Below are 26,401 nucleotides of genomic sequence, written 5' to 3'. Positions count from 1 at the left end.
AAAAAAAATATGTTTCTCTTGGATGCAATGATTGGGGTGCGAGGACCATTTAGGTCCACCTTGCATTTATTAAGAAATTCATATAGCTTTTTAACAAGTCACTCAGTTAAGGCTGTGCTATCCAATTAAAGTTTTCTTTATCAGTTTGCAGGCTATCAAGGCACAGGAGGCATTGTTGGACAGATCGCTTCGGGAGGCTATATAGTTTCTGAGGAAGGCGCGGTGGGCGCACCATGAAGTAATTACCGTCTTAGAACGGCGGAGTCAGCTATTAGTACACATATGGGTCATATGTACAGAAACAGATCAGCAGCAGAGGATATGTGGTCTCTGAGGCAAGCAGGGTGGGATACAGCATATAACGTCCCATAACACATACAGCAAAGGTGGCGTCTTTGTCTGCATAGCTGGTGTGCAGGAGTATGGTGGCATGGTCAAGGCCAGCCACAGAAGCAATTCATTAAAGGCTGTTGCCATGGCCAGCACAGCAAAGAGCAATTACGCCTATCACTGACGCCATGCCCAGCGCAGAATCATGCTTATTGCTGATGCCATGCCCAGCACAGCAAAGAGCAATCACTCTTATCACTGACGCCATGCCCGGCGCAGAAAAGAACAATCATGCTTATTGCTGATGCCATGTCCAGCACAGCAAAGAGCAATCACTTTTATCACTGACGCCATGCCCAGCGCAGAAAAAAACAATCGTGCCTATTGCTGACGCCATGTCCAGTGCAGCAAAGGCAGTCTTATCTATAGGAATCGTCCAGCGGGGGACCTTCAAGTACATTTTGGGATCACACAGGAATGGTGAGATAAAGAATGTCAATAGAAGAATAAAAGGTCAGGTGTGTAAAGTCTGCTACAAGCAAGTTAGGGGCGACACATTTAATAAGGAAATAAGCAGAGGAAGGCTACATGGGGCGTAGGGGGCAGGGTTGGGAAGTGCGAGCCAATATTGTTTAGTTACTTAATGTAGTTGTGAAGCGGCAGTAAAACATAAGGGCACATATATTAACCTTTAGGCGGGTGAATTTTAATCACTGTCTGACAGACCAGATTGTCATTTGGTTAACTTTGCATAAGGCAGACTCAAGTGAGGGCTGACAACCAGAATCACTGACGGCATTGGCGGTTTCATGGAGACAAATAGGGACCATTGGCAGGGTGGATGGCGGAATGGCAGGCAGTTCTGCATCGCAGTGCAGAAGCCTGGGGAACAGGTTCCACCAGGGTCCTAATAAAGTGTAGTCAGTAAGTTGTTCCACAGTTATTAAGCAAAGTCGCAAAGCCCGTTGCTGTGTCAGAGGCACAAGTCCAAGGTTGGGAATTGAGGCAGATCCAACTTGGGAAGCTTTCAAACTCAAGGGGCCACCCATGTGCCAGTTAGGGTGTTGCGGAAGTGAAACAAAAAGGGGTTAACTTTCTCATAAGCAGAGAAAGGCCCATCCTAAGCATGTGGTTAGGTCCACTGGACTGGCAGCAGACGTAGGCGGTGTCCCTGAGCAAAGAGAGCTGTGCGTTAAGATGAAAAGTTGACAGGTCAAGCTACAGTCACAGGGGCACTGCAGCTACAAGGCAAGACCGGGTAAGCTAAAATCTCTTGGCCAGCTCAGCTGCATGTGTCAGGGGTGTGATGAGACAGACAGGTTGTGGAGCTGGGCTCAAAATTATATGGATCAACATAATCAGGAGAGTCCCGAGGGGCTAGAGAGGTCTTATATCAAGAGAGCTGGAAACAGTGTTGAGGCAGCAAGGTGGGGCGACGTCGTCCAGCAAACTGACATTACGGTATGGAGCAGAGGGGTAGGCAGTCCAACAGAGGGCCCCTAGTTAGCAGAGGGATAGGGACCAGGAGGGGAAGGTTTTATTGAAAGCGGAAAAGGGAGTAGAGTGGGCCCCGGATGCTTTGGTGATACACCTGGGGGGCAACGAGTTGGGTAAGATAAATTCCCTAGACCTCCTAAAGAGCATGGGGCGATGGAGTGACCCTCGCATTAGAGGGTAAAACAAGAGATATGGTAAGAACTTACCTTTGTTATGTCTGTTTCTACGAAGTCCATAGGGTCCACAGGGTTGACCTTGGGGGTATAGCAGGATCTGGATCCACGGGCACCACGCAGTTAAAGCTTTGCTGCTCCCAGGATGCACTTGGGTCCGTCCTCCTCTATACCCCGCCCCCGGCCACCTCAGTTGGTAAGCAGCTAAGGCCGGAGGAGGAGACTAAACAGAGAGAAGGAAGACTGGAACACACAAGAAACCATACTCACAGAAATGGGAGACGGAAAACTGGTGACCAGCCACACAGCCCATTTGAAGCCAGGTGCGTAAGGGCGGGCGCCCTGTGGACCCTATGGACTTCGTAGAAACAGAGATAACAAAGGTAAGTTCTTACCATATCTCTTGTTTTCTACTTCAGGGTCCAAAGGGGGTCCACAGGGTTGACCTTGGGGATGTCCCAAAGCAGTTCAACTAAGGGCGGGGATGCTCCTGTGCTGAAAGGAGTACCCGGCGCCCAAAGGATGCATCCTGAGAGGCGAAGGTGTCAAACGCATAGAACCTCAAAAACGTTTGAATTGAAGACCAAGTGGCCGCCTTACACAGCTGAACAGCGGAGGCGCCACGTCTAGCAGCCCAAGAGGGACCCACAGAACGAGTGGAATGAGCCTTAACAGAGGCTGGCACAGGTAAACCCTCCTGTGCATAAGCCTCACAAATAACGGAATGAAGCCAATGGGCTAACGTTTGCTTGTTGGCAGGCCAACCCCTCTTGTGAAAACCGAAGAGGACAAACAAAGAATCCGACTTCCTAACCGAAGCAGTCCGGTCCACATAGAATTTAAGTGCCCGGACTACATCTAAGGAAGCCTCACCAGCTGAAAGATCAGGTGACTCAGGACGAGTGCGGAGCACCGCTCTGTCCTGGTGAAAAATCATAAAAGGAGGGCGACAGGAAAGCGCCAATTCTGACACCCTCCTGGCAGAAGCAATTGCCAGGAGAAAAACGGTCTTAAACGTCAGCCACTTGAGTTCCACCGACTCAAGCGGCTCAAAAGGAGTACCCTGCAAGACCCATAGTACCACCGCCAAGTCCCAAGGAGCCACCGGAGGCACGAAGGGAGGCTGGATCCTGAGAACACCTTGGAAAAAGGTGTGAACATCTGGCAGTGTAGCAATCCGTCGCTGAAACCACACGGACAAAGCAGACACATGAACCTTCAGAGAGGCCAGGCGTAAGCCGAGGTCCAAACCCAATTGAAGAAACTCCAAGATTCTGGAAACCCGGAACACCTGCGGATCATAGTTTCTGGGTTCACACCACTGAAAATAAGTGCGCCACACCCTGTGGTAAATCTGCGCGGAAGCAGGCTTGCGTGCCCTAAGCATGGTACTAATGACCAAACTGGAGAAACCCCTAGACCTCAAGATGGCTGTCTCAAGAGCCACGCCGTCAAAGACAGCCGACCCAGATCCGGGTAAAGGCAGGGCCCTTGAGACAACAGGTCCCGAGGCTGAGGAAGAAGGTACGGAGCGTCGATGGAGAGGCACCTCAGATCGGAGTACCAAGGACGTCTGGGCCACGCCGGAGCTACCAGCACGAGCGTGCCGCCGTCCTGCTTGAATTTCCGCAGAACAAGGGGGAAGCAGGGATATCGGAGGAAACAGATACGCCAGGTGAAACGTCCATTTCACCGACAGTGCATCTACCAGACAGGCGCCTGCATCTCTTGTCCTTGACCCGTAAATGGGCAACTTGTGATTGTGATGGGAGGCCATCAAGTCCAGCTCCGGCAGCCCCCATCTGTCCACGAGTAGCTGAAACACCTCTGGGTGAAGCGACCATTCCCCGGGATGCACATCGTGACGGCTGAGGAAGTCCGCCTCCCAATTGAGGACTCCGGGAATGAAGACTGCCGAGATCGCTGGAATGTGACACTCCGCCCAACCAAGAATGCGAGACACCTCCGACATTGCTGCCCGACTGCGAGTTCCCCCTTGGTGGTTGATGTACGCCACCGTGGTGGTGTTGTCGGACTGCACCTGAACCGCCCTTCCGTGAAGAGCGGGGCCGGACGACTGCAGGGCCCTGTATACTGCCCGCAGTTCCAGGATGTTGATGGGGAGAAGTGCTTCTTTCGCGGACCAACGACCCTGAAGTGATAATGAGCCGGTCACTGCCCCCCAACCCCGGAGACTGGCATCCGTCGTGAGCAGGATCCAGTCCGGGATCCAAAAGGGGCGCCCCTCGACCAGATGCGCTGTCTGAAGCCACCAAGCCAAAGACTGCCGAACCTTCGGGGACAACACCAGCATCTGAGAGCGGATCCGGTGAGGTTCCATTCCGATAGAATCAGCCCCTGCAGGGGCCGGGAATGGAACTGGGCAAATTCCACCATGTCGAATGTTGACACCATGGACCCCAGAACTCTCATAGCCGAATGGACCGACAGGCGGCAACTGCTCAGGCAACTGTGTATCCGCAGCTGCAGGGAGGAGACCTTCTCCGGAGTCAGGAAAATCCGTTGCTGACGAGAATCCAGCAGGGCTCCCAAATGAACCATCCGCTGTGATGGAATCAGGGAGGACTTTTTCCAATTTATCAGCCACCCGTGCGCCTGCAGGCAAGCGATCGTCAGGTGGAGATGTTGAAGCAGTACCTCCGGGGAGCTCGCCAGCAACAGGAGATCGTCCAGATACAGCAGCAGCCGTACATTCTGGTTCCGAAGATGTGCGGCCATGAGTGCCATAATCTTCGTGAACACCCTCGGTGCCATGGAGAGGCCAAAGGGTAGCGCCCGGAACTGAAAATGATGTTGAAGGATAGCGAACCTCAGATACCGCTGGTGCGAAGGTGCTATCGGAACATGGAGGTAGGCGTCCTGGATATCCAGGAACACCATGTAATCCCCCGGTTCCATCGCCAGAATGATGGAACGTAACGTTTCCATCCTGAACTTGGGAACTCTGAGGAATTTGTTCAGAGACTTCAAGTTGAGGATAGGGAGATGAGAACCATTGGGCTTCTGCACCAGAAACAGAGAATAGTACCCCGTCCCTCGTTGTAATTGAGGAACGGGAACAATGACCCCTGCTTTCAGCAAGGACTCTATAGCTTCCTGAATCTGTAAAGTCTTGGTCGTATCCTGAGAAGGACTCATGCAGAAAAACTGGTGGGGCGGTCTGTGCCGAAAAGACAGGGCGTACCCCTGGGAGACCACTTCTCGAACCCAGGCATCCGTGGTGGTATTGTTCCAGCACTGGGCAAATAGAAGAAGCTGGCCTCCCACTCTGGGGTCCCCCAGAGGGAGGCCCGTCCCATCAGGCAGAAGGTTTATCCTCCTGCTTGGAAGAAGGGCGCCTGGCACTCCAGGCCTGCTTCTTGGGCTTAGAAGCGGCCTTGGCCGCCGATTGCCTCGGGAAGGACTGACCTTTGGCCTTGCCCTGAACCCGAAAGGACCGAAAGGCAGAGCTCCGTACTTTGGTAGGTGCAGAAGCCGAAGGGAGGAAAGCTGATTTAGACTTAGCTAGAGTATCCACAATTTTGTCCAAGTCTGGACCAAAAAGCAAATCCCCATTAAAAGGTAAGGCCTCCAGTCCCTTTTTGGAGTCTGCGTCAGCTCTCCAAGACCTCAGCCACAAGGACCGACGCGCCGACACAGCTGCAGCCGACACCTGAGAGGTCAGCAGGTTTGCATCTAACGATGCTTCCCCAATGTAGGAAGCCGCATCCCTCATTTGTCCTATCAACGTTCTCTGGATCTCCGGAGCATCTTCTGGAAAGGTATCCTCCAAGGCGTTGGCCCAGCTCTCGATGGCCTTAGCCACCCAAGAGATGGCCATGGACGGACGGGCCTGCCCCCGAGAGAGAGTAGATAGACTTTAAACAAGTCTCCACTTTCCTGTCTGTGGGATCTTTCAGGGACGAGATCGACGGCAAAGGCAGAGTAGCGTTTTTAATTAAGCGGGTAACGTGGGAATCCACGGCAGGCGGAGTTTCCCACTTCCTGCAATTAGCCTCAGGAAAAGGATAGTTTGAAGCCAACCGTTTCTGCGGTTGGAACCTCTTGCTGGGCAACTGCCAGGCCCCTGCCATATGATACGTTAACTGATCAGACAGGGGAAAAACCGTCGAAGCTACTTTGGCCTTCTTAAAATTAGGGTACTTCGACCTGGGAGCCGGCGCATCCTCCTCTATATGAAGGATGGCCCGCACTGCCCTTACCAATGCCGGTACATTAATGGAGGACTTAGCCTCCACCTCCTGGGCCCCAGCATCCGAGTCAGAGTCTTCATGGATCTCCCCGTCATCCGAAGACACGTCCATGTCCGTAAACTGTGCCGCCAATGAAGCCGAAACGGTTCGCTTGGACGCCTGTGGGGGCAAATCACTGTGCAACATAGTTTGAAAGGCCGATGACAAAGCCGCCAGGCTCTGAACAGAGCTGGAGAGGACATCCACCCAGGGAGGGGGTACCGTTTGAGGATACCCCTGAAACGGTACCATCGACTGCTGTGGTACCGTGGGAGATTGCACGTACACAGGCAAACCCGCATAAGGACCCACAGTCTGAGACCCGGGAGGAGACTGCACCAGATGCGTCACGCCCAGGGAACGGGGGATGGTAGGCTGGGGCAACGCCCTAGAAGGGCCCGCAGTCGGGACCGCCAGCTGGTCCACGATCGACGCCAGCACTTGTGTAAACATCGCCCACGGAGGATCCTGCGCCACTGGGGGTTTAGAGGGACCAGGTACCAGCTGGCTCCGTCCGCACAGACCGTCCTGAGACAAATCCGCCCCGTCAACCCCTGCCGAACAGCATCGGCAGGAAAACAACACAGGAGCCACGGAGCGCTCCTTCTCCTCATCAGACATGACACAAAACTTTTGCAATAAAAGAAGTATCACCGAAAAGAGGTAAAGGCGTATAACACCTGCGCACTCCCAAGTATGCAACACAAACAGCCCACAATCTGGTGAGGTATACAGAAAGAACACCCCTCCCCCACGCACCTGCGGGCCGTAGGAGAAGGAAAGGCATAGGTAAAAAGCTGACAGTAAGTAGAAAAAGCACAGACAGCAGCACTAGCAATAGTCACATACCATGCAGAGAAGTTATACTCACTGCACCTTCCGCTACAATCAACCTCCCAGATTCAGTGTCTGGGAGGGCTATAGCGCTGCGAACACTGTCCTTTGCAAGGGGAGAGGTACGCAGGGGGACTGGTCCACTATATCCGCCTGGGAGCTCTGCGATGCTGCCTGGGAAGATGGCCGCCGGAGAGCTCTGAGGAGGAGTGGCCAGGAGATAACAGCCCAGCGACGCCAGCACACATGAGAGAAGGCGCGCTGGGCTGAGGGGAGGAGCCACTAAAGCAGGAAAGGCTGCATCCCCTGCTAGTACTAAACCCCCGGGGAAGCCGGTTCCCCGCCGGGACTTACACCCCGGGGCGCCAGCGGTCACGCGGGGTATTCCTGAAGAGGGGGAGCCCGCCGCCGATACTAGCACCGCCGGTCTGTCCCCAGAGACCGGCGGCTGAAAGACTGCATTTGACTTCCCCCGCGAAGCGCTACACGCGGCTTACCTGGCCCCGTAGAATCCGGCAGCAGTCAGTGGGAGCTCCCGGAGCCACGCTAGTACTGACTCCGGGGTCCCGCTGCGATCCCCAGATCAGTACTGGCGTTGCAGTGCCAGCGGGGCTGTTGGAGCGGCAGCATGGACGTCCAGATGGACAGTCTTATGCTGCCGCTCTGAAGATAGTAAAAAATAAAATAATAAAATCTTCTTTTTTTTTTGCAAAAAAATTTAAATTAAAGCTTAGGGGCTGCTTATGCAGCCCCACTGCCCAGGGTGACCCGACTCCGGCTGGGCACCAACTAAAACTGAGGTGCCTGTGGCCGGGGTATAGAGGAGGACGGACCCAAGTGCATCCTGGGAGCAGCAAAGCTTTAACTGCGTGGTGCCCGTGGATCCAGCTATACCCCCAAGGTCAACCCTGTGGACCCTGAAGTAGAAAACATCATTCCAAGGTTGGCATGTAGAGGGGCAAGGAGTGGAGCTGGTATCGAGAGGGTTGCAGGAGGCATTGGAGCGTCTCAGATGGTAGAGGTCGCTGGGTGGGGCTTCGGTCCCCAGCTAGCAGGGCACCTCATGTGGCTGGAGGAGATGGTGAGCAAGGTATGTAGGGGGATTTCAGAGGGCCAGGCATACTCACCAGTAAATAGGCCGCACACCTGGCGCCAGCTTGAGACGGCTGGGCCATACGGGAGGCGTGCCAAGCAAAAGGGGGTATGCGCATGGTAGCTGGTCCCCAGGTTGAGAAAGGGGTTGCGGCTTGCTGCGGCCTCCAAGGTGGGGCCGAGCACGCCCCCCGTGAGAAGACAAGTGCGGTTTGTTGCGGCCTAAAAGGTTGGGCCGAACACGCCCCCCATGTGGTGGAAAGGGGGTGCGGCTTGCTGCGGCCTCCAATATGGGGCCGAGCACGCCCCCGTGAGAAGGGGGTGCGGTTTGTTCCGGATTAAAAGGTTGGGCCGGACACGCCCCCCGTGCACGTACGGACGTGCAATTTTTAGGCCTTGCTCATCAACTCTCCATGTCCAGTGATCTCTGTTGTGTGTTTTAAGTGTGCTGTGATTTAATAAAAACTGTGACCGTTTGCCCAAAACAAATGCTTGGTCTAAGTTATTGCGTAGCGAAAGGTAAAAGCGGGGCCACTGGATAGTCGGCCTCTCCCCCTTATAGCACTATGCTAATGTAATTGTAAATTACTATGGTGCTATGGTACTTACTTCCTCTTCAACATCCCTATTACTTTTACCTGTTGAAGGGAATTACTAAACTTTCCATTATGATGTCATATGAACTGCCTACCAATTGTTGAGTCTAAATTGTACGTAGCTTAATGTGAAAATGTTACATTTGTTTTTTTCCAGATTTGTTTATGTAAGGCTACACACAGCTGTGCCACCATATTTTGGGAGAGAAGAATATTATAGTTCTAGTTCCATGAAACAGCGCCATCTGTTGGACTGAAGGTAAACTACTACCCGGCTGAATCTGCTCTAGTACACCGTATACATTGTATTACACTATTCTCTTCTAGCCTGCGCTGTATGTAGAGCGGAGGGAGAGGGGTGTATATAGCGCTTAACAAGGAAACCCTCCTGGAGCTCCCTCTGACGGCCCCGGCGGCTGCTGCGGTGATTGCATCAACGGCCCCTGTTTTCCTCCTTCATACCGGAAGTGAGCGAGTGCCATGTAATTTCCTCCTCAGCCGGAATCCCAGAGGGGCTCTAACTGCTCAGTAGTATCCGACATTCCGGAGAGTGCTGCCGACTGCCGAGTCCTCCTCCTCCATCGGAACCATTATGTCTGTGGCCGGGCTGAAGAAGCAGTTCTACAAGGCCAGTCAGGTGAGAGGCGGATTCTGTGTAGGGTTACATATGGCGTGTTATATGTACTTACGCCCCTTATCACCGCACATATGTGTATGGTTGGGGTATTAGAGGCCTATTTATCAAGATTTGTTTAATCAAATTATGTAGAAACTGCGGTTTCTGCATAATTTTATGAACTGTTGCTATGTACTAATAGCACAATGCAGGAGGTTTCACAGAAATCTCAGGCAGAGTGCAAATTAGCTCTGCAGATCACAGTTCCCATTAGGTTAGGTCTACACTATAGAGGGCTGATGGCCCTGTGACGTCACACCCACGTAACTCGGCCTGAAAGGGGGAGGGGCGGGGATGGTAACGGGGGACCAAAAGTGTCCCCTCGTGGGCTCGCTCCGCTCGCCACGCTTCGGGCACGGTGTCTCGCTGCGCTCGCCGCAGATATTTACTCCCCCTCTATGCCCTAGTGGATGGTAACGCAGGAGCTGTCCAGCCTCCTGCAGCGGTCACGTGGTGTCTACGTCACAGAGGTCCTTTCTCCAACCTGGAAATAGCAGCAACCGTTCCCATTATTGTCAATGGGGACTACGATCTGACCCCTGTTTGGCACTGTTAGTTTACATCATCGTCAGATGGTATAAACTGCTTTAAACCTATGGATACTAGCAAGAGAGAGAGATCTCGGCCGGCGGCAGTAACTTAAGGTGCCCACACACATAGCGATCTGCACACGATCAGCCGATGTGTACGATTTGTGTATGATTTCCCTTGAAACTCTCCCTGGCAGCTTAGCACACGATTTGGTGTCCAATCTTTAAACTATCTCTCCTGCAGTCAGACTTTCACAGTGCATCGTCTCCTAGATTGTCAGATCTGCCCTACTGCCCGGAAGATCTGAAGATGCGATGTGCGACCAGCGTGGACGCGCATCGTGATCGTGAGTGGGGACTCACGATTTACTCAGGATTTGGCCATATTTTACACGTTCTGTCGTTCCAATGGGTCGGAATCGGCCAGATCGGGTAAAATATCGCTATGTGTGTGGGCACCGTAACACTGTGTGCATTTCTTCAAAATGCCGGAGATATCACTCGCAGGGACAACAGTTACTGCAACTGTTGTCCCTTAGTACATAGCGGGGATATATTAAAAATGAAAATATCCGTCGCAAAATGGATCCTTCATAATCGTGGCGGTTCCTTGATTATTAATACAAAGGTCCCTTAGTGAGAAGTCACTTTTGTTATTATGCTAGTCAAGTTTATAACGGATTGTGATTGCACAGGTTCTGGCTGCCTGTATACAGGATGTTGGAGGTGCTGTGTTGCCAAAAGTTGTAGTGACTGGTCAGTATAGGCCAACTATTAGCTTGTGCATTTTATGTATGGGCTAATAACTTTTTGATCTGCATTTCTAAAAACCACATTAAAAAAAAAAAAAACACACATAAAGTAAAGGTGCACACAGTGATGGTTTTGCAGTTGTTCATATTTGCAAAAGGAGCTTATTGATGTTGCACTTATGTTCTCCTGTGGTGCCTAACTACCAATTACACACACATTACACTCACTTCATTTATAACAGGACCTAAAATAAGCAAAAGCAAATGGCAATAAAAAAAAAATCTGATGTACAAAAACAAGTTGGTTTTCTGTCAAATATGTGTGACACAACAATGTTTTAGAGGCCTATGTATCAAGCTGTTTTTTTTTTTTTTTTACATAAAATTATGTAGAAACTGTAATTTCAGCTTCATTTTATGTATTGTAGCTATGTACTAATGGCACAATGCAGGAGATTTCAAAGAAATCTCTGGCAAAGTGCTAAATAGCACTGCAGATGGCAGTCCCCATTATAATCAATGGGGACTTCGATGTGCCAAACTCCAAAAAAGTGAAGCTTTCCCGAGTTAGGCACTGGTAGTTTACACCATCTTCAGATGGTGTAAACTGCTTTAAGCCTATGCCGGCTCCACGAGCAGGGGAGAGATCTTTTGATCTCTCCTGCAGCCTCTGGCCACACTGTGAGCATGTGCAGTGTTTACTTCCACAGGACTTATACAATTTGCCAGGGATATAACGCACAGGGACAGCGGTTACCGTAACCCCTTTGTACATAGCGAAAATATCCCCAGTTATATGGATACTTAATCGCGGCACTGCGTGATTATTAGTACATAGACCCCTTAGTCCTACATTTTGCTGAATATAATCTGCTATGCAGTTTATCACACCTTGTTGTTATTCATTCAGAAAAAATAAGCCAACATGAAGAAGCCCTGTGTGATAAGTAAATATACTCTGATTCCTGATAAAGATGGTAATTCGAGCCAGATCTTGCTATTCAAGTGAACTTCGTTATCTGATTGTTGGAAAGTTCTTTCACCTCTATGTAAAAGCAGAACCTTTGCTCTGTACTAATACTATGCTAATGAGAAAAGACATCTGGAATTACCTTAGAGAAGCAGATGTTGCTGCTCTGCAATCAGGACAGGGTAAGTAGGCCATATATAAATAATCTGAGAGTCCATCACTCTACTGTGAGCTTATTTAGAAATAGTGTTCATGAAAGGGTAGTTAGGAGGAAAAACATTGCAGTATGACTTAGCTTTGCAAAGTGGCATCTGAATGCAGCACAAGTCTTCTGGAAAGATGAGGCCAAAGTTGAATTGTTAATGCTCAACACTAGTGTTCCTGCTAGGCTGTTTTAACGGGGCGCCGCGTCCTGCCCGATTTTTGAAATGTTAAAATATGCCCTGTTCTTATTGCGGCGCCCCACTGAAACATCTGGTCGGCTGCTGTCTCCACCTGTGGACCGCAGTGTCTCGCCAGTGGGAAAACTCACGGTGAAACAGTCACCGTCGGGTGAATAGCATACAGCATCTTTTCACTCTGCAGGGAGAGTTTTGGGGCTGCCCAGCATTTCCATGATTGCTAGGCATGCCCGCTGCAGTGACGAAAAGGGTGTGCGTCTTAAGGTGAAGTCCCCTTTTCAGACACGCGCTGGTGCCAGTTTTCAAGCCCTCGGGCCCTGTCAGGAGCACTAAACGCCATGTTTAGATAAAAGCAATCAGAGTATCATACCAACTGTCAAATGCAGTGCTGGAAGGACAATTATCTGGGTTGCTTTTGCATAATAATAAATAGCACTGCGCTCATATAAATTAGCACTGCGCTCATATAAATTATGAATCTTTCATGACAGACACATCAGTCAAGACACGTGAAGTTTAAAAACATTTAACTCATAATAAAAATATGATCAAACAAAACACAATGGTCTAATAACCATAGAAAAAGTGGATCCAGAAAAAAAATGACAGGTGGGCACCGTGATTCGGTGGGAGCCAGGTGTAGAAGTGGGGATTTAGCAAATTAGGTTAAGATGCATTTTCTGCACTTCTGCCACCAACAGACTACCTTCTTCATTGGGCCTGATTCAGACCCGCTCGCGAGCGCTATACTCGCAAGTGGGTCGATGGCCGCGCAGTGCGCACAAGAAATTTCTCGCTCCGGGGCTCGCAACAAAACGGGGCAGCTGTCGATGTTGATCGACAGCTCGCCCCGTTTTTTAGGCGGGAAGGGGGGGTGGCTGACCAAACGGAGGCGTTCCTGCCGTTTGTGGGCGGCCCTACTGACATCACTCGTGATGTCAGTAGTGAGCTTCCTGCTTTATTAGAGCAGGAAGCTCACTGGGGTTTGCGGGAACGAGACCCTACCACAAGGGTCTCGTCGCAAGCCCGATGGTCGCGACCATCACCTGGCCGCCCGCTAAAGCTGTGGGTGGTCACCCACAGCTTAGCGAGCGGACTGGAGGCCGCCCAAAAAAACAAAAGAGGCTGCCCAGATTCAGAGCGAGTGCTCACAAAGAGCGTCCACCTCTGAATCAGGGCCATTGTGTGCTGACCTTACCCATGGCCTCTATATGACATTATAGTGCAAACTTTTTAAACCCAACTGTACTGGGGATTCTGCATGATTCATTGCTTTTCATGTTGTCTTTCAATAATATAACACACATAACAGAGCCACCTTATGCAGAAATATACCATTTCCATTATAGAATAAGCCGTAATGGTTTATTTAAAAATGTCTCCTGTAATGGTTCATATAAGGAAACACATCCTAGTCACTCATATGCAACATAGTGAACATATCTTGTGTTCCTACTAGCCATATCCAGCAGGTCAGTGCAGCGTTTTTTTTTTTAGCTTCCATGGGATATGGGAGCAGAAAACCCACCAGAGTGACCCTTTTAACACTACGACACTGGACACAGCGCCTCACCTGGGTTGGTGACATTACTAATTTAACTTTGGAGGACTGGCAACATCTGGAATGGTCCGATGAGTCACTGTTCCAGTTGTTTCGGGCTGATGGTAGGGTTTGGGTGTGGCGCAGACCACATGAGGCCATTGACCCCAGTTATCAACAAGGCACCATGCAGACTGGTGGTGGTTCCATAATGGTGTGGGCTGTATTCACTTGGCATGGGTTGGGTTTTCTGGTCCGCCTGAACAAGTCATTGACTTGTAACCGTTATGTTGCATTTAAGCGGAGAGCGCAGGATGAGAGGGCAGGAGAGCAATGCCGGCTGCAGGGACAGAGGCGAATGTCGGTAGCGCTGTACTAATGCAGGGTGAGATGCTGGTATCCAGACCAGGTGCAAAGTGATGCGACTAGGATGTACAAGTAGCTTCTGTTAATTAAAATATGCACCATGTCTATATTTTGTGTGCGGCTGTATCTGTGTGCGAAATGCTACATAACAGTGTCACAACCGCAGTAGCACACAAAATATAGGCATGATGCATATAATTTTAATCAGCAGAAGCTACTTGTGCGTCCTATTTTTTTACACATTTTAAGGGGAAAAGTTACATGAAAAGACACTCAGCAATACAGAGTCGCACAGCGCTCAAGTGTTGTGTAACAAGACTTGTAGTGCACGGAGGATAGATGTATGTGGACACGTCTTTAAACTGGACAATCAATGTTGAAGATTCACAAATCCTCTAGTTTTGCCTCTATTGGAGGCTTTATAACTTAAGATAATATATGCAAAGGCTTTAGGAAAAACTTCTGAAAAAAATTATGCTCCATGTCTTTCTTCAGCTCGTGAGTGAAAAGGTTGGAGGAGCAGAAGGGACAAAACTAGATGATGACTTTAAAGATATGGAAAAGGTAAGAAAATAATTTTTTGCTGTATACAACTTGAAACTTGATATGATAAAATTGCTTACAACTAGATGTTTGGACATAATCAATTTGTGTAGGAATACTGGATAATCTAATTGGGATTTTCAATATGTAAAGCTTTTTACTCTGTCTTTTTTTTTTTTTTTTTTATTAACAGACAATTTTAAAATTCTCAAAAGTGCTCCATACCATTTCTTTAAAACAAATTTCTTTAAGGCTCCTTTTCATCTTTTGGGCAACAAGGAGTGTAATTAACCTCTCAATTTGATTTTGTTTAAGTACTCGACCTGAAGTGGCTTGCTTACATGTTTTAGCCCCTTGCGGAGCAGTAGTGCCACACATCATGCACAGCATGCACTGCGAAAGGTAACCCCCAAAGGAAAACAACATATATGCTCTCCAACGTTTTTATTTTTCAAATCTTCTTCTGAATTTTGTGAGGGGGGGGGGGGAATTGTAGTCCAGGGATAGGGGGAAGAGCTCCCCAAAACTGACTTCTAAAAATTAAGCGGCACCCATATTAAGAAGAGGAGAGACCCCTCTTTCAAATGATGTGGTCCATTAGTACTTATTATGTGGTATCGGACTGCACTACAATAAACATAAGCTTTCCATAGATGGGGTCGGCCACCAAATATTTACCAAATTTACCTGATATCTGCAATACAAGAAAAATAAACTACGCGTGGAGATAGTTTGGTTTAAGGGGGAGGGGGTGGGAAGTTCCTTCTTTCAAACAATATGCTTACTTAGCCATTATTGATGAGGATGATAATGATGATATTCTGAACTGTGGAAAACATACTTTCCTTAGAAAGTATTAGTAGTCCTGATGGTGGCTATCGGAGAGGAAGAAATTTCAGTCTGGCCATATCTAGATATTCTAATGATGGGAAAAGAAAGAGACCATGCTCAAAACAACATTTGAGGTGATAATTCTTACAAAAGCATGGATGGTTCATCACTTGGAGCAAGAGTCACCTAGTAACTTCACAACAGCTGCCGTTCCTGGGAGTTCAGCTAGACACCGCGAAAGACGAAGCATCATCCTCGCTTTTCAGCAAAAGTCTTACGTGAAGAAATGTCTAAAAATCTTAGGGGGGGTTCTTTACTGTAGGTATGCTACCTTTACCAAGCTAGCATATGACCAATCTACAAATAGTAATAGGATCATCTGATAAAGTTGACACAGAAAACTTGGAGGTATCTCAGTTGGTGGCAGATCTGATTCTACAAGAAAGAGAAGTGTCCCTCTCAGAACCAGAATAGACTGTGTGACCAACAGATTCAACAGTTGGAGCTAGGGGGCTCATTTGAACAAATAAAGTAAAACAAGGGTTGAAAAGACCGAGCAGTGGTTGTGCTGCGTGTTTTTCGGGGAATAAAAATACTCAGCATATTTTTATTCAAAGTAGACTATATCATTATCACTTCACCTGAAGGAATAATTTTCATCTAGCATTTACATCCATCGTGTTATTATACACCTATCAGTTATAACAATTCAACCACTTACAGGTTGTCACGATCCTGTCTAGTTGTCACCTTTTTGCCTTGAGACTTACCTCTGTCAGCTGCTCCATGGATCTGTTTGCAATTCTCCTGGGACATCTGCTCTGGCTGAATCATGCTGGCTGTGATATCTCTGTGTGTGCAGACTGCTCTCCTAGCCAAACTGATTAATCACCTGGACCCTGCTCTGTCTGTGAGCATTGCTAGTCTTAATTGGAATCACAGGTGTGGTCCTGATTCTCAGAGCTGCAGAGATGAATACTCCTTTTGCATGCTGTGTCTTGCTCCACTCTGAATGCCACTGCCAGACCACCTGTCTGCATCCACCAATCGCTGCCAGACTCTTGGTATATAGATCCTCCTCTAATAGCATTCAGTGCTTGAACATCTCGTTACGTTCCGTGGTGTACAACTTGTGCTGTAGCTGTACCTGAGTTCCAGTGTGTCCCAGGCTCCTGCTGGTTCCTAGACCAGTGCTATCTGTAAAGCCTGCTACGTTCAGTTATCCACACGGCTCCCAGGCCGCTCCAAGTGACTATCCACGATACCCGCTTCTCCACACGGCTCCCAGGCCGCACAAAGTAGCTTACACGCTACCACTTCTTGCCTACGGCTCCCAGGCCGCTCCAAGTAGCTTCCACGCTACCAGCTTCTCCAAGTGACTATCCACGCTACCCGGTTCTCCACACGGCTCACAGGCCGCACAAAGTAGCTTACACGCTACCACTTCTTGCCTACGGCTCCCAGGCCGCTCCAAGTAGCTTCCACGCTACCAGCTTCTCCAAGTGACTATCCACGCTACCCGGTTCTCCACACGGCTCCCAGGCCGCACCAAGTAGCTTCCACGCTACCACTTCTCGCCTACGGCTCCCAGGCCGCTCCAAGTAGCTTCCATGCTACCAGCTTCTCCAAGTGGCTACCCAGCTACCAGCTTCTCCACACGGCTCTCAGGCCGCACCAAGTAGCTTCCACGCTACCACCTCTCGCCCACGGCTCCCAGGCCGCTCCAAGTAGCTTCCACGCTACCACGTCTACCCACGGCTTCCCAAGCCACAACAAGTAGCTTCCACGCTACCATCCGTCTGCAAGCTCATCTACTGGTACCCCGACCAGCTCAGTCTGCCTACCTGCCGGTCCGAGTCCGGTCCCTCCAAGTTCCTTCTGGTCTCATTCCAACCTCTCAAGTTTCCAGTTCCAGTCACTCATCACCCAAGGCAGTTCTCACTGCTACCCACTTCTTTTATTAAAAGAGCTATTCATGTCCCCCATGGTTCCAGTCCAGCCGGCCACCAGTGTTTCCAGTTCATCACCTGATACAGGTAACCCTCGAGCACCAATTGTGACACAGATGAAGTGAATAACATTGATCAACTTGTTACAATGGCACCTGTCAAAGGATGGGATATATTGGGTAGAAAGTGGAAACTCCGTTCTTGAAGTTGATATACTGGAGGCAGGAAAAATGGGCTAGCATAAGGATCTGAGTTACTTTGACATGGGCCAAATTGTGATGGCTAGATGACTGGGTCAGAGCATCTCCAAAATGGCAGTTTTTGTGGGGTGTTTCTGGTATGCAGTGGTTAGTACCTACCAAAAGTGGTCCAAGGAAGGGCAACCAGTGAACCGGCGACAGTGTCATGGGCGCCCAAACAGTGTTTGCAAAATAAGCGCTACAAGCAGTGTGGGACTCAGTTTTAAAAAATGCGCAGGCACCGCAGGACGCGCTGCGAGTCACTGACCTGTGTGTGCCGCAGCAGTCAATAACAGCCCTGACCGTATCCCCCAACAAATCACAGGAGTCCTCAGCGTCTCCTTGTCCCATCACCGCTTGAACCCTGCCGACCACCTCCCCCACCTCCTCCTAACTCCGGCGGATGCTAGGTGATTATGGCAGGCTGCTGCTGGTTGTGAATCTGATTGCAAGGGGTCGCTAGCTTTCTCCAGGCGACCCTCAGCCTGTGTGACCCGCAGCCGTAATCAGCCCTGCAGTGTCCGGTCGCGCAGGGCCAGCTACAGGGTTGTACCAGTGTGGCCGACACGGGGCACTTGACGCGCTGCCCCCCAGCCGCTGGCAGCAGTGCTTGGATCCACCATGATGAGCTTGACTTGCGCTGGCCGCCGCCTCTGGCGGCAGCGCTCAGGTCCGGGGCAGGTGACGTTACTGTCAGTGCCCCACTGGCCAGCTCACTCTGCCTCCAGTATACCCCACAGCTTCAAGCTTCTGGCTGTCTGCATTAGCGCTTCTACTCCCATCAAGTGCTGAATCGCGGGCCACAGAATTACCAGCATGATGTCCTGTCCACACAGTCCAAGGGAGATCACTCAAGGTAAGCAAGCTAACAGGAACATACAAGTGAGGGGATACCATCTGTAACTTGAAGTCCACCTGTGGCTGTCAACACAGGAGGCCAGAGAGGGGAACACTCTCCGGAGCAGGAGGGAGCTGGAGGTCTACACCTGACTGCTGAGGGACACACTAAGGCTACAGCTCAAGATAAAAACAGACAACCGTTACCCAGCAGGAAGAAGGTGTTAATCACTGCCCCAACTGCTATCTACCCATGACCCCCTCCCTACCCTCAGTACTGCCCCAGCTTCTATCCTGACAACCTCCCTACCCCCAGTACTGCCCCAACCCCTCCTTGCTCCCCAATACTGTCGTAGCTTCTGTCTACTCTTACCACCTTCCCTTGCACTGCCTTCCACTAACCCCCTCTTTTCCCCTAGTACTGCCCCAGCTGCTATCTACCCTTACCCCCTCCCCCCACAATTTTTTTGCTCAACGCGATCACTGCCAAAGCTCATTGATCCGCATGGGGAGCAAAGGCTAGCCAGTCTGGTGCAAATCCCACAGAAGAGCTACTGTAGCACAAGTTGCTGAAAAAGTTAATGATGGCTATGATTGAAAGGTGTCAGAACAGTGCATCTCAGCTTGCTCTGTAGCCGCAGACCGGTCAGAGTGTTCATGCTGACCCCTGTCTGCAGCTGAAAGCACCTTCAATGGGCACATGATTGTCAGAACTGGGCCCTGGAGCATGGAAAGAGGACTGGTCTGCTGAATCACAATTTCTTTTACATGTGGACGGCTGGGGGTGTGTGTGTCGTTTACCTGGGGAGGAGATGGCATCAGGATGCACTGTGGGAAGGCAAGCCAGCTGAGGCAGTGTGATGCTCTGGGAAATGTTCTATTGGGAAAGCATTTGTTACTTTGATACGTACCACCTACTTAAACATGGTTACAGACCAAGTGCCCCACTTCATGGCAACTGTATTCCCTAATGGCAGTGGCCTCTTTCAGCAGGATATTGTGCCCTGCCACACTGCAAACATTGTTCAGGAATGGTTTGAGGAACATGACTGAATTAAAGCTGTAGGCTTGGCTTTCATATTCCTCAGCTCTCAATCCAATCGAGCATCTGTGGGATGTGCTGGAAAAACAAGTTAATGCCGTTGAGGCCCCACCTCGCAACTTATAAGACTAAATGGATCTGCTGCTAACATCTTGGAGCCAGATACCAAAGCACACCTTTTAGAGGTGATACATCCAATATCCCGGCAGATGGGATTCCGGCGGTCCAAATGCCGCCGTCAGAGTCCCGGCTTCGGCATACTGACCGCCGGAATACCGAAGGTAAGTAGCGGGATGGTTAGGTTTAGGCACCAGGGAGGGAGGGAGAGGGTTAGAATGGGTTGGGTATGATATACCGGTGTACAAGATGTCAGCGGTTAAAATACTGACACTGGCACCTCGATCGTACAGAATCCTGATAGTTAGATAAGTACTGTGAACCTCCCCCTGAACCCCCCCCAGCCCTAACCCTCCTTTGGCGGTGCCTAACTCTAACCACCCCCCGATGGTACCTAACCCTTAGTATTACACTTAGCCCGGGGATGGTGGGGTTAGGTTTAGGAACCTACGCTGGTGGTTAAGGCACTCCAGGGGAGCTTCCTAACCCCCCCCCGTAACACTTAACCGCAGCCTTACATTCTAGATGCCGCGCGGTCAGGATGCCGGACGTCGGTATCCTTATATGTTCGGCATTGTGGCATTAGCATTATGTCGGACTTCCGGTGTCTGTATTTAGTCGACTGGGATCCCGTCCGCCGGCATATTAAATGTATCCCGTTAGGATAACGACCTAACCCTGTCGGGATGCCGGCTTCAGGATCCCGTGCCCATCCCTTTTAGAGGTCCTGTTGAGCCAGTGTCTCAATAGGTCCAGAGCTGTTTTGGTAATCATACCTCCCAACATGACCCATTCCAGGAGGGACAGCATGTTTTGTTCCTGGACTTCCCTATTAATGTATGATTGCCGTCACCTGTGTTGAACTAGCTAATTGATAAGAGAGGTGTTTCAACACAGGTGACGACAATCATAAAATAATAGGGAAGTCCAGGAACAGGTTGGGTCATGTTGGGAGGTCACCACAAATACATTCCTAAAGTATCACCCCACACAAACTTATGATTAGACTTCGGAACTGTTGTCTTAACCACTTGCCTTGCACGGTCGTATCAGATACGATCATACCAGACTGGGCTTTACCTGACATGGTCGTATCTGATACGACCAGTCACAAATGTCCACTGTGCGGCTGCGGGAAGCTAATCTTCCCACAGCCGCCTACATCAGAGGGACCTGGGGACCCTCTGCACCCGTAATTGCCCCTCCAGTGTGTCCTGATCACTGCTGGCCACAGTGACCGGACATCCGGCGGCACCCCCCTCCCCGCACGGCTCCATTGTAACCAGATCACTGTGGCCAGCAGTGATCGGGCAGCCTGTGTGACCCTCCTCCCTCGATTAGCTGTAAGCAGGAGCAGCCGTCTCCATCATAGGTACACTTTAACTGTGAGAGACAGAATCAGAACAAAAAAATCCAGAAATCACATTGTATGATTTTTAAACAATTTATTTGTATATTGTTGTGGAAAATAAATATTTGGACACCTACCTATACACCTATAATTTGGACACCTGATACACCTATAATAGTGTTGGAAAGATGGTTTAATAGTTTTAAAAGATGGTCTTGACCTAATTCAATCATAAAAAAACCTGGCAATTTCGGAGCGGTTTTTGGGAAAAAAATTTGTCAGTTAAGTGGTTTAATAAAAATCTTTCCATAATGTAAAATTCGTTCATATCATTAATCTGTAAATAACCATAGGAAAAAAACAGTTTTGGGCCTCCTTAAGTAATGCTAATCTTGTGTTTCTCCAGAAAGTTGATGTTACCAGTAAAGCTGTGGCTGATGTACTAACTAAAACCATTGAGTACCTGCAGCCAAACCCAGGTAACTTATGTACTTGTTTGCATTTTAATTAATACTTGTCGTGCTTTCTTGCACTTGTATGCAACATGTTGAACCTACAGGTGACTGAGCTCTGTAGTGTTGCAGGAGAAAGAGACGCCTAGCAATAATGTTGCATTAATTCACCACTTATATTATCTAGACTCACTAATCAAAAACCTCATTGACTGATTGAAATTCTAACTGGTTCTCCTACTCACACACCCATCCATTGCTTCACAATGTGCTGGTCAGGAGTGAGATTCCATGATTACTAATTATGTCCTGACTGTGTGTAGCACTCTAATTACAATGTATATGTATAAATGGTGTACCAGCTACGCTGCGGGAAGGACAGGGCGCTGGGGAAACAGCAGGGAGCTTCTGCACGCGCCTAGGTGCTCATGCTCGCTAAAAGGGGCGTGGCCGAGGAAGGGGCATGTCCTTGTAACACACCTCCAATATGTCAGTCACACTTGGGGACGTGCCCAGCACTTACGGAGGAGCTGGACTTTCCCCGGTGAATAGATGCCATGTGCATGGGTGGGGAAGGCACAGGACAGGCTGTTTTAGCGGGGCGCCGCTACAAAGGCAGGGCACATTTTGCACTTCTAAAACCTGGCAGGGTGTGGTGCCCCCGCTATAACAGCCTAGCGGGAACACTGTATAATGTAATATCATTGAGATATATAGATATATATCTCTATGTGTTATACTTTGATGGTGGAAATATTGAGCTTCATTTGCAGTTTCGATTAAATTCAGCTAGGTGGTGTAGTTTAGCACCTTGGCAAAGTAATGTTACACTGTGCTGGGCATCCACTATACAATTTTCTGTCAGATATCTGTCCAATGTGGCTGGTTGGAATGAAAACCTGGTAATGTATGGGAGCAAATGACAATCGTACATTTGCTCACAAACACTGGAAAACAGACAAAAATGGTCGTTAAAACACACAAATGTAATCAATTTGAACATTTTTTTTGGTCCTTTTTTCAGTGTTTACGACCATATGATCGTCTTTCATTTGCTCCCATACATTACCAGGTTTTCATTCCAACCAGCCAGATTGGACAGATATCTGACAGAAAATTGTATAGTGGATGCCCAGCTTTACTACTTATTTTCACTTGGACCTGGTTTATTGTGTATTCAGGCCTTTCTTATATTCGCATCAACTATTTTTTATGTGGCGTTAGAGCTGCCATCCCAAGCACTGCAGATCAGCGTTAATCCATTTATTAGTCCTAAAGTTTTACTTCTTATTGTCAATTTGTTTTAATAGGCTAAAAACATTGTTGCAGACTAAAAATGTTTCAGCCAATCTTAAACAATAGTACATGTTGCATGTGTTTGCGTGTAATATCAATATTGATTGTGCTACATTTACCACTTTGTCCGTGTCTGCCAATCCATTGCTCAGCCTCTCGTGCCAAGCTGTCTATGCTGAACACTGTATCAAAGATTCGTGGGCAGGTAAAGAATCCAGGATACCCTCAGCCTGAAGGTCTTTTGGGGGAGAGTATGATACGTTATGGAAAGGAACTTGGGGATGACTCAAACTTTGGTGAGTACAGTGTCAACACAGAAAATATAAATTGGAAATATTTTGTGTGTACTAGTCCTTTAGTCCACTGTTACCATAAGTGGGGTGCATGTGTAAAAAAAAAAAAAAAAAATCAGAATAATAAATCATAGCAACACTGCACTCACCAATTACACCATGAACACTTCAAGCTGTAGTCTGTGTAAAAACTGAATGTTACACATATTTCCGTCACACTGAATACAATCCAGGGGTGTTAGTTTTGTGTTTTTCCTTTTCTCTTCTCCCTTCTATGTCTGTGTCCGACTGACTAATGTGTTAACCAATTTGCGGATGGCTGTTATGAATATTTCAAGGATAAGAAACCAACAGTAGTAACTTGAAGATCACACACGCACAATCCTCTGAGATGTTTGTCACTGACATGCACAATGAGAGCCGGACGGAGGCAAAACCAAGCTCACTGCTCTCAGCTTCCACTGCCACCAATGAGGGACTACATTTTGGTGACATTAACAACTTTGGACAGCCTCTCAATACTCACTGCAGCGGCAGCAGCCTCCCTCCCCAGCCCACAGCAGCAGCAGCCTCCCTCCCCAGCCCACAGCAGCAGCAGCCTCCCTCCCCAGCCCACAGCAGCAGCAGCCTCCTTCCCCAGCCCACAGCAGCAGCAGCCTCCTTCCCCAGCCCACAGCAGCAGCAGCCTCCTTCCCCAGCCCGCAGCAGCAGCCTTTCTCCCCAGCCCACAGCAGCAGCAGCCTCCCTCCCCAGCCCGCAGCAGCCTCCTAAGCAGCAGCAGCGGAGCCTAAGTCAAGGATTAATATTCCTCCCTTAGTGCGTACGGTCAGATCCGTATTGGTTATAGAGGATGACGAGCCAGCCCCTAAATCCAAACACTCTTTGTTTAAATAGTTGAAGGTGACTTTGGCAGTATTCCCTCTGTCAGATGAGCTGGTGGATCACTTGGCTGATGCCTGGCAATCGCCTGGTAAGAGATATCAACCTCAAAAACTTTTGACCTCCTGTTACCTATTTCCTGAGGCTCATTGTAAGAAGTGGGAATCACCAGCTGCAGTGGATTCACACGTTACATGGTTAATTAAAAGTGCAACGTTACCTATGCCTTCCATTTCTTCCTTGAAGGATCCTACGGATAGGAAGGTGGAAACTTCATTCAGGAGCTGTTGCCCGCCCGTTCATGGCTATCTTCTGGATAGCTAAGACTATAGAGAGTTGGGCCGATACACTTGAGGACTCCTCCTTGGAAGCTCCAGAGAATCAGGTGTCACTGGTCGGCCATATTAGGGATGCGGCTGCATATATCGGTGAGGCCGCTCTGGATGCTAGTCTACTGACATCTAGGGTTGCGGCCGTGTCTGCTCGCCGTTCCCTCTGGCTACGCTATTGGAGCGCGGATGCCGATTCTAAGAAAGGCCTGGAGGCCTTACCCTATAGTGGGGAGATTTTGTTTGGTTCAGACATGGACAAGATTGCTGACACGTTGGCCAAATCCAAATCTGCATTTCTGCCCTCAGCATCTGCTCTTAAAAAATCTTGTAGCTCCTCCTTTAGGTCCTTTCGTCTCCAAGAAAAATCCAAAGGGCAGTCCTTTCCTAGGCAGTTCACTGCCAAGAAGACTGCCAAGTCTAAGAAACAGGCCTGGAGCACAAGATGTCCGGCCTCCAAACCGGAGGATAAACCCGCAGCCTGACCGGGCGGGCCTCCCTCTGGGGGACCCCAGAGTGGGAAGTCGACTTCTTTAGTTCGCCCAGTGCTGGTTTCAAACCACCAAGGATGCTTGGGTAAGAGAAGTGGTCTCTCAGGGGTACGCCCTATCATTCCTTCCAAGGGCCTCCCCACCAGTTTTTCTGCACAGACCCTCCTTCAGACAAGACCAAGGCCTTATAGATCCAGAAAGCCATACAGTCCTTGCTGCAAGCAGGGGTAATTGTACCAGTTCCACTATCTCAACGAGGGACTGGTTATTATTCTACTCTTTCTGGTTCTGAAACTGAATGTGTCTCATCTGCCTATCCTCAACTTCAAAGTTCCTTAGGGTGCCCAGGTACAGGATGGAAACCTTACGATCCATCATGATGGCTATGGAACCTGGGGATTACACGGTATCACTGGACATTCAGGATGCATACCTACATGTTCCCATAACGCTTTCTCACCATCGTTATCTACGGTTTGCTATACTGCAACGACACTTCCAGTTTCGGGCGCTGCCCTTTGGACTATCCACTGGTCTCAAAGGGTATTTACCAAAATTTTGGATTGTCAGCCTGAAAGGTGATTCCAGTACTATGGATGTTTTTTGCTAAGTTTGAGCATAGCTTCTTCCATGGGAATATCCGGAATTCTGGGGGACTGTAACCTAGGGGTCCCAGTGCCCACTTTCTGCGTGTCTCTGTCTCTTTTTTTTTATATCCCAGTTCAGGATGTAGTTATGGGGCGCCATTAGTGTCAGCCGCGGGTGGTGGTGGTGGTGGGGGGATGTATTATGTTTAGGTAGCATAGCAGGGTTAGTGTTAGATTTTGGGCACCCCTAGGGGAGAGGGTTAGGTTCAGGAACCACTGTGGAGGGGGTCCTGGGAATAGGCACTAAGGGAGGAGGGTTAGGTTTAGGCACGAAGGGGGGAAACAGGTTTAGGCACTAACTGGGAGGGTTAGGGTGTGGGTTGGGGAGGGTTAGGCTACAAAAAGGGTGGGTTAGGGGGAAACCCCTGTCGTAATGCCGCTGTCAGTATTTTGACAGGAGGCATCCTGGCAGCCGACATTACATACCGATTCCCCCTGTTCCAAGGATAATTGTATTTTCATTCAGTGATTCTATGCATATTGTCCCTTATATTAGGGTAAATTTCTATGTGTATTATTTCAGTAAATTTTACCTTTTCTTCTTCAGGGTCCATAGGCTCCACAAGGAGACCTTGGGGTGTAGGTGATGGGAACCAATCCATGTACCACACTGTTAGTTTTTAGCTCCCAGGATGCATTGGGTCCACTCCCTGTACCCCGAGCCAGAGGCACCTCAGTTTCGTTGGTGCCCGGCCGGAGTCTGGTCACCATTTCGCAAGGGGGCTGTTTAACAGCTCCTAAAGCTTATTTTCTTTTTTCTTTTTACAAACTAGAGTGCGCAGCAGCAGACTATCCGTGGAACATCTGCGCTTCCGCTCCGTCACCCCTCCGGTACTGCGACTCCAGTACTGATCTGGGGATCTCGGCGGGCGTTCCGGGGTTCAGCACTAGCCAGGACCCCCGGAGAGGACCCAGGTTGCACCCGGAAATCGGGACAGGTAAGGCGGGGGTTCGCCGCTTGCGGTGAACCGCGCGTTATGGCAGTCGATACCTCTGGTCTCAGGGGACAGACTGGAGGTGGCTGAGTGTGGACGCAGGCTCTGGCCATCGCTCTCCACTGGACCACCAGGGACAATTGGGTGCAGGAAACAAGCA

At 49.4% G+C, this 26,401-nt stretch overlaps 1 protein-coding gene across 1 annotated transcript in view; it reads left to right on the top strand.

Moving 5' to 3' along the window:
- The first annotated feature begins 9,182 nt into the window (after positions 1-9,182).
- The window catches only part of SH3GL1 (SH3 domain containing GRB2 like 1, endophilin A2), a 77,949-nt gene continuing 60,730 nt past the window's right edge, over positions 9,183-26,401 (top strand). The window contains exons 1-4 of the mRNA XM_088444088.1: positions 9,183-9,412; positions 14,506-14,574; positions 21,326-21,398; positions 22,820-22,963. Of these exons, the coding sequence (XP_088300214.1) occupies positions 9,368-9,412; positions 14,506-14,574; positions 21,326-21,398; positions 22,820-22,963 (331 nt within the window). The 5' untranslated portion in view covers positions 9,183-9,367. The remainder of the gene's footprint in view (positions 9,413-14,505; positions 14,575-21,325; positions 21,399-22,819; positions 22,964-26,401) is intronic.

Source organism: Taudactylus pleione, unplaced genomic scaffold (assembly GCF_031769625.1).
Source record: "Taudactylus pleione unplaced genomic scaffold, aTauple2 ptg000347l, whole genome shotgun sequence".
NCBI classification, from domain to species: domain Eukaryota; kingdom Metazoa; phylum Chordata; class Amphibia; order Anura; family Myobatrachidae; genus Taudactylus; species Taudactylus pleione.
This window is presented reverse-complemented; position numbering and strand designations above follow the sequence as displayed.